General features: G+C 45.9%; 1 protein-coding gene across 2 annotated transcripts in view; it reads right to left on the bottom strand.

The window, feature by feature from the left end:
• ADAM19 (ADAM metallopeptidase domain 19) overlaps positions 1 to 14,237 on the bottom strand; it is a 99,570-nt gene that overhangs the window by 34,158 nt on the left and 51,175 nt on the right. For both annotated transcript variants that reach the window (XM_032259554.1, XM_032259553.1), the window contains exons 6-8: positions 10,273 to 10,465; positions 9,221 to 9,286; positions 3,802 to 3,873 (exon numbers count right to left, since the gene is read on the bottom strand). In XM_032259554.1, the coding sequence (XP_032115445.1) occupies positions 3,802 to 3,873; positions 9,221 to 9,286; positions 10,273 to 10,465 (331 nt within the window). The remainder of the gene's footprint in view (positions 1 to 3,801; positions 3,874 to 9,220; positions 9,287 to 10,272; positions 10,466 to 14,237) is intronic.

Below are 14,237 nucleotides of genomic sequence, written 5' to 3'. Positions count from 1 at the left end.
AAAAGCTAAAACTAAAAAATAAAAATAAATTGAAAAAAAAAAAAAAGCCCCTTTTCAGCCTAAGAGCTCAGAGCACAGACACCAGATTTCTCTTCTGCCCATGGCTCCAAGGGAAGGAGGGAACTGGCGTTATTGACATTTTTTAGAAAGGGAAAATGAGATCTTGAGAGACAGCACAACATTCTGGTGGCAGAACTGCTGTGACTTAGCTTAGAGATGACTGAAACAGAAGATAAAACTGCTTTCAGATATGAATAGGTCTATCATGTGGACAAATGATGAGCGTTGTTCTGCATGATTTTCAAGTAGGGCTTAGGTCAATAGGTAAAACAGACAGAAACATAAATTTCATTTTAAAATAAGAAGAAAGCTTTCAAACAAAGCTGGTCACAAGTAAGCTCAGAGCTGAGCTATGCTGTCTTCTGTAATCAGTGCCCTTGGCCAGGCTGTCCGGTACAATTTTTTTCTCCCAATTCCTTACATGGGCCTTATCTTTCTCATGGGTGTCTAAAAAGTTCTCTTATAGACAAATTTTTTTAAACTGCTTCGTTGAGGTATAATTTGCATACCATAATGCCCACCTACTTTAAGTGTATGACTCAATACTTTCTGGTAAATTTACCAAGTTTTAAAGCCATCACTGGCCAGGTGCCATGGCTCACACCTGTAATCCGAGCACTTTTGGAGGCCAAGGTGGGCGGATCACCTGTGGTCGGGAGTTCGAGACCAGCCTGACCAACATGGAGAAACTCCGTCTCTACTAAAAATACAAAATTAGCCAGGTGTGGTGGCGCAAGCCTGTAATCCTAGCTACTCGGGAGGCTGAGGCAGGAGAATTGCTTGAACCCGGGAGGCAGAGGTTGCAGTGAGCCAGGAGCATACCACTGCACTCCAGCCTGGGCAACAAGAGCGAAACTCCATCTCAAAAAAAAAAAAAAAAAAAAAAGCCATCAACATAATCCAGTTTTAAAATATTTTCATCACATCAGTAAGATCCCTCATGTCTATTTACAGTCATTTCCCATTCTCACCCTCAGCCCCAGGCAAGCATGCATCTACTTTGTTTTTATTCTGCCTTTTCTGGTCGTTTGTTTTACAGTATGTGGTTTTGTGTATCTGGCTTCTCTCACTTACCATAATGTTTTTGAGATGCATCCATGTTGCAGACTGAATCCGTTTCTGATTTCTCTTTGTTGCTGAACAATATTCTTTTGTATGGATATACCAAATTATATTAATACATGGCTACTTTATTATAACATGTCTCCCTCTCATTTTGAAAGTAAACAAGTATAAATGACGTAAAAGTGCATCCATATGCTTACTCTTCAAATTCCCTTCCCCAATCCCTGGATAGTCTCAGGATTTGTCAGGGATACAATAAGCAGGTTGCAAGCAATAGACTCCTTAGTAATCTTCGGGGTTTTGTCCAACCCAGACATCCTAAAATTCTATAAGCAAGATCTGACTCAACCTCCTCAAGGCTAGAGCTGCATCTAATCTGTAGGGCCTGACATCTTTCATCTCATACAAATGTACGCAGGAGGAAGGTTTTCTTTAAAGCTAAACCACTGAAAGGTGTGGGTGCAACGGGTTTTTTGATGGGTTCACCCTACAAATACTAAGCCAGTGACTTAATAAAAAGCCCCACGTATGGGGAGGTCACATGAGCAGGAGATACCACCTTAATCCGAAATTGGTAGAGACTGCCCAGCTAAAAAGAATAATCATAGCACCAACATTTTCCCACCACTTTTTATGTACTAAGCACTGAGGCTTAGAGAAGTTAAGGAACTTGCCCAAAGTCTCAGCAAGAAGATGGTGGAACCAGGATGAAGGCCCAAATCACCACCCAAAGACTATATGTGACCCTTTACTGCTTCAGTGCTATGGTGTCTACACATCCCGATAATCCGCTCACTCCAGACAACGCTGGTCAAGATGGGCTCCAGAGTCAGTGAAATATCAGTTTATTTCAATGGAAATTTTGATTTTTCTGTTTTGTGCCAGTTCAACCATTACAGAAAATTAGAGGTTCAGATTCCAATTTGAATTTGCTTTACTAGGGAGCTTTTAAAAGAAAGTAAACTTGGCTTTTTCTTCAGTTACAGAAAAACATTTTGGATCGGGTTCATGATTCAGCAAATGAGTGCAATTCATTCCAGTTTTAGTTCAGCAATAGTTCAGTTCAAGTAGCTGGGTCAGCAAGTTCCAGAGAAGTGGGCGTGGCTTCCCTCACCCGCCAGGAAAGACTGCACAGGATGCGCGGGCCACCCATGCTTAGGGCTTCCAGTAAGGACTGGGGCTTGCTGGTGCCTCTGTCTTCTCCCTTCATTGTCGCCAGCGCCCTTGGTTCCATCACCTAGCCCACAGAGGGGATACTCAGCCAACTCCCCACCTGCCAGCTCTCCAAACAATAGATGTGTCACATGGGTGAAGGCAGAGTCAGCCTCCCATATTCTCCCCAGGGAAATAAGCTTCCCTTGTTTTCCCAGATGTTGAGTGTTTGGGTTGTATGATGATTTAAATGTTATTTTTGAGTGAGTCAGGAGCTAGAGAGAGGACTGGACTATGTCCCTAGAGTCTATCCTTCCAGGAAATGCCAGGGTTTGACTTCTACCTGTCACTGACCACTGACCTGTGTTTCCAGAGCCATCTAGAGCAGAAAAAAAACATAGGCATAGAAACCGCCATCCGATGACTTCAGAACACGAATATATTTGTTTATTAATCCCTAAAAAATATTTTAAGTGATCTCCTATATGCTCTAGTGTTTAGAAAAAAACGATTTTCCCTTTAGGCCTGGAATTCATGAATCCCTAGCAGGCCCAAGGTTAAGCTTCATTAATTTTATGAGTGTTCTAAAATTGCTCAATAAATGTTACCAGATTCTCAAAGAGACCTGTGATCCCAAACACATTAAAGCCTACTTTTAAAAACTATATGCTTTATCCTACCAAGAGGCTACTGTCATTCTAGGTTACCTATTCTGCATTTTCTACTATAACAAATACCCTCTTTCACATACACAACGTATTTCCAAGTCCCAGACCAGCCTGTTTCAGTAAAATTCAAAAATGTAGTTATTTCCCAAAAACATCTTCTAAAAGGTCCTAACCTAGGAAAGCTAACCATTTGCACATCCTTCCTAAGAGACAAGACATAATTTTAGGATAGTTTTACAGATGGAGACTTTACAGATTAGCCCCAAGCAACCCACTTCTCAAGCAGCCTGCTTCTCAACTTTTAAGGCTGTGTGTCTTTCCCACTCCGCCATTTCAATTCCCTCCTAAGTCAGACAATACTTGGGCTTATTTCTGGAAGGAACGTTAAAGAACCTTACAGGATTCTTAAACCGGGCTCTTCCATGCCCCAAGCCGCTCGGGAGCCCCTGCAGGGGTAGGAGGAAGGGGTCAGGAGGACAGTGTTCTGGGTCCTCACCCCTGCTCCTGCTTAGAGCAGTCTGTTTTCACCCAACTTTTATATTAGGCATTGGCATAAGATTTCATTTTTTTAAATTCCACAAGAAAAATAAAAATAACAACAACAAAAAAATCATGGATTTAGGACAGACCTTCTAAGATGAAAACAAAACAAAAAAATTGCAACCCAAAGAAAATGAGTTACTTGCCTAAGAATACATAGTTCAGGGCTCTGTCATGACCGCCCTGGGCCTCTATGGCATTGCTCACTCCCTTCCAGAAGCTGGCTGGGGCGGCCAATCCAGCAGAAAGCAGCTCCGGCGCCCTTGGAAGTGCTGGCACCTGGCACCTTTCCCACAAAGTACACACCTGGTCTCACCTTATCAACGTAGTTGGCGATCTCAATGAGCTTGTGTTTGGTGGCGTCCTGGTCTCGTCGATTCTTCTGAAACTAAATGCAACAAGCAGAATCATGTGAGATCCCAGAGCCTCTTGCAGAACAATTCCTGTGCCCCATTACTTATCTTTGAATTTGCTCTTATTTTCTTCTGTCTTCTATGAGCAGTCATTTTTGTGCAATTGTCTTCCCCGCCACAGAAAGAGCTTATGGAGGGCAGGACCTGCCACATCCATCTTCATGTCCCCAGCTACTAGCTCAGCACAGCACACACAGTAGGCATGCAATAATTATACTTATTGAATTGCCTTCCTCTAACCCTTGAAGCACATCTTATTCTCCTGCCCTTCAAACTACAAGGCCTCTGGCAAACTCCCACTGGGGCTTAGGAGGACTGATCCAATCCTCACTTTGGTCATCACCCCAACATGAAGCCACCATCACATAGATCTCACGAGGCCTCCCTACATGTGGTCAATCAGCAATGCTCGAATTGTTGCCGAATGCCTGCTGTGGGCAAGGAATCGTGCTTAGCCTATGTAGGACACAAAGAAGGGTGAGATCTTGGACCTAAGCCTAGAGGAGCTTCAATTAAAACAGAAATGACCAGAAATAACTGTGGCAGATCCTGAGTGACAGATCCTGTACTTAAGGAGTATACAATTGAAATGGTCTAAGAACACCTGCTGGGAAAATGTGCACAGAAATAACCACAGTGGGAGGCCATGTGCATGACATGAGTGCTAACAATGAGGACCATATGACACAGGCAAATAGACTTCATCTTGCACGCCACTCAGACCCACTGGCAGTGCCTCCTACAGTGAGAGGAATTCTCAGACTGCATCAGATTCAATCAGACCGACCTTCCTTCCTTCCTTCCTTCCTTCCTTCCTTCCTCTCTTTCTTTCTTTCCTCCTTGTTTCTTTCCTTCCTTCTTTCTTTCCTTCCTTTCCTTTTCTTTTTTTCTTTTTGAGACGGAATCTCACTCTGTCGCCCAGGCTGGAGTGCAGTGGCACGATCTCGGCTCACAACCTCTACCTCCTGGGTTCAAGCAATTCTCCTGTCACAGCCTCCCAAGTAGCTGAGATTATAGGCGTGCACCACCATGGTCAGCTAATTTTTGTATTTTTAGTACAGACTGGGTTTCATCATGTTGGTCAGGCTAGTCTCAAACTCCTGACCTCAAGTGATCCGTCTGCCTCAGGCTCCCAGCCACCGCGCCTGGCCACAATCAGACATTTCCAACCAAGCATAGGAAAGAAAGCTGTGTTCCATTAGAAATATCTGCCATGGGTACCAGAAAGTGGACATTTCAGTGTGAATACCTCCTATTTACCATTCCTGCCTCAAAAAGACAGATCTGTCTCAGCTACAATAATGAAGGAAATCTTCACTGTGTAAAGAGAAAAATCTGCTACAATTGCCGATTCAATTTGCAAATGAAGGGCACGTCCTATACACTGCCATTGTTACATAGAATCTGGGTCCTCTCTAATTTACCTTGGGCGTCCACTATACATGTTACCTCAGTTCCAAACCTTCACGTCCTTTTCCTCCACCCAATCCCGCAAGAGTAAGCAAGAAACAAGAACAGCCAAGTAAAACACCCATATTTGTTTGGCCAGAGGTGTGTCCCGGCCCTGATACAGGAAAGAAATCCACCATTTCCCTTTTTCCCATTGCTCATGGACATTCTTAGGCTTCCTTAAAACTACCACTCATCAGAAGGGAATCTGTCACCACCGTTTTCTGGAGTTAGATTCAGTGTGACACCGTCACTTTGACCTTTCCAAGGTGTTAATCCAGACGTTTCTCATTATAGAGACCTCCCATTTCTAAATTGGTCTCTCGGTGCAGACAGTGTTGCAGCATTTCCATTCATTTAGTAATATTTATGAGAACATCAGGGTCAGATTTCATTGTCTTTCAAAGAAATGTTAACCTTTTCTTCAAAGAACTGCCCAATGAGACCACCATAATTTAAGGAACGTATTCTGCTGAAGCAGGAGTCGGCAAACCTTTTCTGCAAAGGCCAGGTTAGGCTTTGCGGCCATATAATCTCTGCTCCAACTCCTCAACTGTGCAGTGGTGGCTTGGAAACAGCCCTGGATAATACAGAAACCAATCTTTTACTGCAACACAGCCTGGTTGTGTTGCAGTAAAAGAGTCTTTGCAAAAACACAGAATGGGCTGGATTTGACCATGGCGTATAGGTTGCAGACCCCTGATCTGAAGAAAGGACTGGCGCAAGCTCACATTTTCTAGGGTGACAAAGCAAGTACCACATGCAGCACCGTCCTTTCCCAGACAGTTTGCACTGTGCCAGCATCATGGAGACCCTTTACAGGCCTGTGCTTACAGCTATCCTGTCGACCCTATGACAACAGCCCACCTTGCTCTTTATTCCTCTTTGGACTCCATTCCACCTGGGGAACGAATAAGCTGAGAACCACCCTAGAAGCTCCCACCTAGGCCCAGGGAGTGAGGAGCTGTCTGCTCATTTTTGCTGCTGACAACTCTTTCTCTAGGCAGCAGCAGTGTCTCGCTCTCCCCATCTGTGTCTCCACTCCCTCCTCTGTGTTCAGAGCCCCGAGGTGAAAGCTGTCCTGTTTCTGCAGCAGGTTATAAATCCTAGTAAAGCAGCCCTCCCCTTTCCTGCCTTCCCTTCCTCTCAAATTAATTAATTGTCAAGAAGACGTTTCTGTCGGCAGAGGATGGAGACAGGTGGAGAGGGGTGGAGAGTGGGTGATTGGTGAGCCTGTGAACCCAGCCTGGTCTGTTACACCCCCACCCTAGTCTCTCACATGAATCATTCAAAGCTTTCAGCGGAGGGGTGCCCAGGACTCTGAGAAGTGAGCACATTCCCTTATCCGCCACAGCTGCATGAATCACAGCCCTGTTGGGAACCCAGGGCTGTTGCTGAGACACTCTCCTTTGTAAGAGAAAGATGGCTCTGGGTGACACCAGAGTCCTGGAGGCACCTTGAGCAGACACTTTTTCTCTGGAGGTGACCTGTGACCCTAGAGGTCAGGATATAGAAGATGCTTAATCCCTGCCTCCCACCATGCTGCCCACTCCTCCAGCTGCTGGAGATTCACACCCAACGGGTTTTAAACTCTGCACAGGGATTCCTCTGGGAACAGTGTAAAGCCAAAGGTGAGAAACACCCCACCTTTACACTAGAGCAGCTGGGATCTACATGCTTAACTATTGGGGTTCTCAGGAACTTCCACCTAACCAAAGGATTCTGTAGCTGGGAAAAAATGACTCAAGATCTTTGTATTAGATGATCACAGATGCAAAGCTTAAATGGAAGAATGTCCCAGAGTCAGAGGAGCTCAGTTTTCTTCCACCGGTCCTCCACTATGGGCAGTCATACAGAGCAGGCCAGTCAGTTACCTCCTCCCACAACTGTGGAGCCCCAGCTGGCTTTTAAACCAGCTTTGGATTTTGCTCCTCACACTATTCCCCCACCCTACACACACACTAGTCTTTGGAGAGGAAACAGAAAACATAGAACACACGCACATGCGCGCACACACACACAAACAGCTGTTGGAAAAACCAGTACCAGCATCAATTAAAAAGCTAAACACTTTTCAAAGCAGAGCACAATGTTTCCTCGGCCCGGAATGCCCTTCACCTCCACTCCTCTGCCCCGTTAACTCCTCCTTGTCTTTCAAGACAGCCCAAGGGCTACCTCCTTCTGCCACTAACATCCAGTGACTAACACTCGAGGACCTTCTGGCCTGCAGCCTAGTGCTCTTCCCACTACCGGGCCTCTAGGACACATGCTTTGGAATTGCGACTAGCTTCAGTCAGCCTTAGAATGAGGTCTTTGGGGAGATGGTAGCTAAACCATGTGGACGGGATACAGACAGACTGGGGTTGCGATGGGCTCTATCCTCAGGGGACACCGAGGCCAGCGTGTGCCCTGCTTGAACACAGCAAGTGCTCAGCTCATAATGACATCGAATGCACAGAAGATGCGCTTAGCAGTTATATGGTGGAGTCATTACACAAAGTGAGAATTGGAGGTAACATCTGGCTAATTTAGGCAAATATGGGCTCTGGGGCCTAAACTCACTCTTTACGGTATCTGCTGCAACATCAGAGCAGCTTTCCTGAATCTGCAAAACCATGTTGGATCCCCCACTATCTGCTCTCTCATCCCTCCCAATGGTCCATCTTAGTGATCACCACACTTTGGACCCATAGGTTTGTGTGCTGTTACTGCAAACTCCTCTGTGATGCCAGGGGAGGGTCTGTCTTCTCGAGATCTATATGTCCAGGTGCTTGGCACATAACAGAAAATCAAGAAATCATTGATGAATAAATGAAATCTATGCTGAGCTAGGTGAGAGTTCATCAAATCCTAGAACCTATCTGATTTGAGGAATACGGAGTTAAAGGCTGAACTACCATGCCTTTAGGTCAGTGATTCTCAAACTGGCCTGTGCAATCCAATTGCCCAGAGGTCTTGTTAAAACATGGATTGCAGGACCCCACCCTGACAGTCTGGGATTCAGCAGGGTGGGGGTAGGGCCTAATAATTTGCATTTTATACAAGTTCACAGGTGCTGCTGATGCTGGCATTCTGGGGACCACATTTTGGGGACCATGGCTTTAGGTCATCACTTGGCATCAATATGATTATAAAAATGGATCCACACACACGGGCAAGAAAATAGTTTTCAATCAGATGACTGGGAATATATTTATTATCTTTGTTAAAAAAAAAAAAAGTTTTAGAATTTCCATAGACAATTCATAGACTCCTAAGAATAAACACCAGAACCTAAAGGTCTTCAGACCCAGTTCAAGAAATGTTAATCAGATAACTATCTCAATTTTCTATGTAACTGATGTAACAAGCCAGGATAGGCTTAGTGTATGTCGTAGGGGGAGTGGAAGGAGTTCCCCACAACGATGTTTAAAATGGCAAAAAGAGCCTTTAGTCAGATTTTTTTTTTCTTTGAGATGAAGTTTCACTCTTGTTGCCCAGGCTGGAGTACAGTGGCGCGATCTCAGCTCACTGCAACCTCCACCTCCCAAGTTCAAGCAATTCTCTTGCCTCAGTCTTCCATGTAGCTGGAATTATAGGCACTGGCCACCATGCCTAGCTAACTTTGTATTTTTAGTAGAGACAGGGTTTCACCATGTTGGCCAGGCTGGTCTCGACCTTCTGACCTCACGTAATCCACCTTCCTCGGCTTCCCAAAGTGCTGGGATTACAGGCATGAGCCACTGTGCCCAGTCTTTGGTCAGATTTAAGGTCAAAATCATAGATGAACTGGAGAAAGATGAATGGGCAGCATTTCCCCAAAGCGGCAGGGAGCCTGGAATGGAAGTGATCAAGACAGCAGTTTTTCTGCAAAACCCATGGCCTCCCACTTACCTCTGCATAATCAGCCACGAGGTAAAGCTCCACATACTTCATGGAGTTTAAATCTTCCCTTTTCCTCTAAGAAAGAGAAACAGATCAGTGCTGTAGAAATAGTGGGCATGGCCTCATTTTTTATCAAAACTGCTAAGAAACAGAGCTGCTAGGTAAGCAGCAGCTACCTCCGTAACGCTTTTGTCACTGAGTACTAGAGGTGTTCCTGGCTGTGGTGGCCGTCACTCACATAACACCTTCCACTGCCATTTGGTTATTGCTGGAGGCTGCTTTGGAACACCGGATCTGGTCCTTTATTCTCAGAAAATACTGAGATGAGCTGGTGAGCACAGGAAGGACAGAGGCCAGCGTATGAGAGGGAGTGTGCTAACCACCACGTTCCCACAGAACCTTGAAACCTTGAAACACCTTTCTGTTTTCAGTATGAATCAATATGAGATCTGTGTGCACATGGTGAAGTGTCTGCTCCAACAGGGAGGGCATACTTTTTTTTTTTTACTTTTTATTTATTTTTGAGGCAGGGTCTCACTCTACTGCCCAGGCTGGAGTACAGTGGCCCCATCTCAATTCACTGCAACCTCTGTCTCCCGGGTTCAAGTGATTCTCGTGCCTCAGCCTCCTGAGTAGCTGGGATTACAGGCGCCCAGCCACCATGCCCAGCTAACTTTTGTAGTTTTAGTAGAGATGAGGTTTTGCCATGTTACTCAGGCTGGACTTGAACTCCTGGCCTCAAGCAATCCGCCTGCTTTAGCTTCCCGAAGTGCTAGGACTATAGGCATAAGCCATGGCACCCAGTCTTCTTTTCACTTTGTAAGCTTTCTGACGTCAGCATCTGACTGTTTTAAAGGTATTGGTGCGTTCCCTCACAAGCAGTTATTCTATTATAAGAGTATTTCACGCTCAGCACTGACTTAGAATAGGAGAAAAATGCTATTTCTTTCTTCTTAGCCATGACCCTTCAATTTAGAAATACTGGATTCAAAGTTAGCATTCTCAGAGGGGACAAGCTTGTCCCCAAGTTGGTTTCTGCACTGAGAGCCTCAAAAACTCACCCTGCGAGGTCGTTTCTTGGTCTGTTGTGTAAACTGAAGAGCCCAGTCCCTGGTGGTGGGCTTGGAGTGCTCGATCCCACAGTTTCCCGGGGGCAGCTTGAGATGTTCAGATCTGTAAATTAGGTGTTGGACCTCGCTGTCAGGGAGGGGCTCGATGACATAGCTGAGGTTACTGCTCACAGTAATCAGTCCTCTGTTGATAGAAAAATAGAATCTCTGGTCAAAGATTATGGTTCTGTAAAATTTCCTTGGGTAGGTCTTAGTTTCTCCACACGCAACATGGCTAAGTTGGTTTTGATCATTGGTTCTTAAACTAATTATGGGGCCATGTAGCCCTTTGTGAGACTCTGATGCAAACTCACACTTCCTCTCCAGAGAAATGCACATATACATAAAAAGTGGTTCAGGATCTCTTGGACCCCCCACCCCCACCACCAAGCTCATTGTGAGACTCCAGGTTAAGAATCTCTGGACTGGAAATCTAAAAAGTTCTAAGAAGGCTGTACCTGTGACACTTAAAACTTTTAAAGGATGGTAGGTCCAGGATCCCAAAAAACCCTCCAAACCAAAACACGGGATATGACAAATTATGGGTCAAAACTTTAGAGACTCAAAAAAAGCAGTACAGTGGCCAGAGAAAGACCAGGGCCTGCAGGTGAGGTGACCCAGGTTCTAGATTTAGTTCCAACATTCAATTGTCACATGCTTTTCAACAATCATCTTAAATCTCTCCAAGTGTCAGTTTCCTCATCCCTAAAACCGCAGTGATAACTTATCAAGACCCCCGGATGATTAAGTGGAAAGGCAAGGGTCTTTGCACTTGGAAACCAAAGCTAGATGCAACAGTGATGACATGCCTACCTGTCCCAACTGCCCCACATCAGCACGGCAGTTATTTGGTGAAGTGACATCCATCACCAAGCATGAGTGACTACTCTTTTCTCCCTGTGATTATAGATACTAGCATTGAACTCAGAATAAACTCATGGAGCCCTCACTGTGTCTTAGACATAATCTAGACATAATTCTTGTCCTCAAGAAACTCACAGTCCTCTGGAGGACAATCACACACATTTACTGGGGGCCCACTATGGACTAGGTATCATGCTAGTTGCTGAAGATAGAATAGTGAACAAGACACACTAAGTGCCTGCCCTCGTGAAGCTTTGAATCTAAACATTGGAATAAGTCACTCTAATATGTAACAGAGAGAGCAAAAAGTTTCATCACCCCTAACAGTGATGACCTGGAGGCAGCTGTGTCGAGTGTTACGTCACCAAGTCTTCTGAGGGCTTATCTAGCCTCAGCAAGGAAAAGGACCATGACTTATGATCTATTACTGCTGCAAATGATCAGTGAAGGCCCAGGCAGCAGGCATTTGTCATCCCTGACACAGTGAGATAAATATGAGAGCTGAGGTATGTAATCAAGGGTCGGGGGAAGGAGGAAGCCCCACAGACTCTAGCAGCATTTTGTATGCTCTAAAACCTCAGGTAGGCTCTCATCCATCCAGAGAGCTCAGAACGTGCAGCATCTCCAATACAGTCTTTGCCGCTGTAAATCAGCAGGACCTCTCTCTCTCTTAGCTTATCTCAGCTTCCACCTCTACCACAACCCCCACCATTCCTGCCCAGATTCTGCCCTTTGGGAAGAGCCTGTGACGCTCTCAGGAAAATCAGCGCCAGGCTGTGATGGGCAGCAGCCATTCCCGGATCCTATCCCTGGCTGACCTCATTCCAGATCCAGGAAGCCTGATGACTTCCTGGCCGCCTCACCCAGGCTGACACAGCAGTACCCGATCACCTTCTTTGACAGACATCTAAGGTACTCCCTGAACATCTGGGGATGGGAGTGGGGCAAACAGCAAGGGTCACAACCACTCCCTAATCCAGGCAGGAAAGGGCAGAGGAGAGAGCTGCAACACACATCCTGCTCCCAAGTTATCTCTTCATCCCAGCCAACCAAGACCTCTCTCATCGGCTCAGTTTCCCCTAATGGCTACATGCTTTGGGAACAGAGGGCTTGACCACAAACCAACTGATGGTTCTGTGTGCACCAGGCTGTGGCTGCCGAGGTTACACCCAGTGAGTGGAAAGTTCCATAGAGGAATCAGGGAAAGTTCCAGTGGAGGGTCGCAAGGCGTAATTGATCTGACACTGCTTGAACAAGCCTGTGAGCTAAGTAAGACAGAGACCAAGCCAAAGTGTAGTGTACAATAAATAAGAATCACCACGGTGGCTGTAGATTATTGAGCCTTTGCTATGGACTTGGCACTGTGCTCAGAAAGCATTTTATCATTCCCACCACCATCCTAGGATCCTTACTAATATTATCCCCAATGTACAAATGGGAAAACAAAGGCTCAGCAAGGTTAATTAATCCAAAGTCACACAAATACTAAGAGTAGGGATTTGTTTTTGTTTCTGTTTCATCAACTTTTAAGTTCCAGGGTACATGTGCAGGCCGGACAGGTTTGTTACACAGGTAAACAAACGTGTGCCATGGTGATTTGCTGCACAGATCAGCCCATTACCTAGGTATTAAAGAAGTCGGGATTTGAATGGGAACATTCTAGTTCCAAGTCCCACAACCTTACCCTGACCTTCCACTGCCTCAGGCACGATAGTCCGTAGAGTAGGGGCTGGGCATGGTGGCTCACGCCTGCAATCCTAGCACTTTGAGAGGCCAAAGCGGGCGCATTGCCTGAGCTTAGCAGCTCGAGACCAGCCTGCACAATATGGTGAAACCCTGTCTCTAGTAAAAATACAATTAGCCAGGCATGGTAGCGGGCGCTTGTAATCCCAGCCACTCAGAAGGCGGAGGCAGGAGAATTGCTTGAACCCAGGAGGCAGAGGTTGCAGTGAGATGAGATCACACCACTGCACTCCAGCCTGAGTGACAGAGGGAGGCTCTGTCTCCAAAAGAAAAAAAATAGCCATGTAGAGTGAATCAGAAAAATACCATGAGTTTACAGATGGCTCCAAGTGATGGTGCCAGCAGCTCTCCTCTGAGGGGTGACTGGCCTCACCTCAGTTTCCCAGGAGAAAAGACAAAGGAGGCATGAAGCCTGCTTTTCACCTTCAGATGCCATTGATTGAGCTATCCGGGTGCCAGGCACTGTGTTTACAAACATTATTCTTATTTTATTCCCACATCGTCTTTATAAAAAGGCACCCTCATGAGTCCCATTTTACAGATGAAGAAACTGCGGCTCAGAGACATTAAATAACAAGCTCTTGTGGTTAAGGGCAGAGTGTGGGCTCCAGGCATGGGGACCAGATAATCTGGAGCCAAAGATTTAAGGTCCATACACTGTGGACCTCATGCCCTTAAGCTCTGTGCTGTCTGCCTCCATCAGTGTGTTCCAAGCCTGTGTTCGAGATCTCTAGCAGCAGAGGTCCCAGAGCTATCTACTAGAATATTCTACAGTGTATTAAAAACACGGGTATCCAGGTCTGCTATGGATATGGTTTTTTTGGCCCTGCCAAGTCTCATGGCAGAATGTGGTCCCATGTTAGAGGTGGGCCTGGCAGGAGGTGTTAGGATCGTGGGGTGAATTCCTCATGAATGGCTTGGTGCATCCTGGCGGGAATGAGAGTTTTTACTCAGCAAATTCCCATGAGAGTTCCCTCAAGAGCTGGTTCTTAAAGAGAGCCTAGCATGTCTTCCCTCTCCCTCTTACTTCGTCTCTCACCACTTAATCTCCACACACACGGGCTCCCCTTCACCTTCTGCCACGAGTGGAAGCAGCCTGGGGCCTTCACCAGAAGCAGGTGCCGGCGCCATGTTTCCTGTACAGCTCACAGAAGTGTGAGCCAAATAAACCTCTTTTCTTTATAAATTGCCTAGCTTTTTTTTTTTGGGACGGAGTTTCGCTCTTGTTACCCAGGCTGGAGTGCAATGGCGTGATCTCGGCTCACCGCAACCTCCGCCTCCTGGGTTAAGGCAATTCTCCTGCCTCAGCC

The sequence above is a fragment of the Sapajus apella genome, unplaced genomic scaffold (assembly GCF_009761245.1).
Source record: "Sapajus apella isolate SASKATOON/1434 unplaced genomic scaffold, GSC_monkey_1.0 scaffold110, whole genome shotgun sequence".
Classification (NCBI taxonomy): Eukaryota; Metazoa; Chordata; class Mammalia; order Primates; family Cebidae; genus Sapajus; species Sapajus apella.
This window is presented reverse-complemented; position numbering and strand designations above follow the sequence as displayed.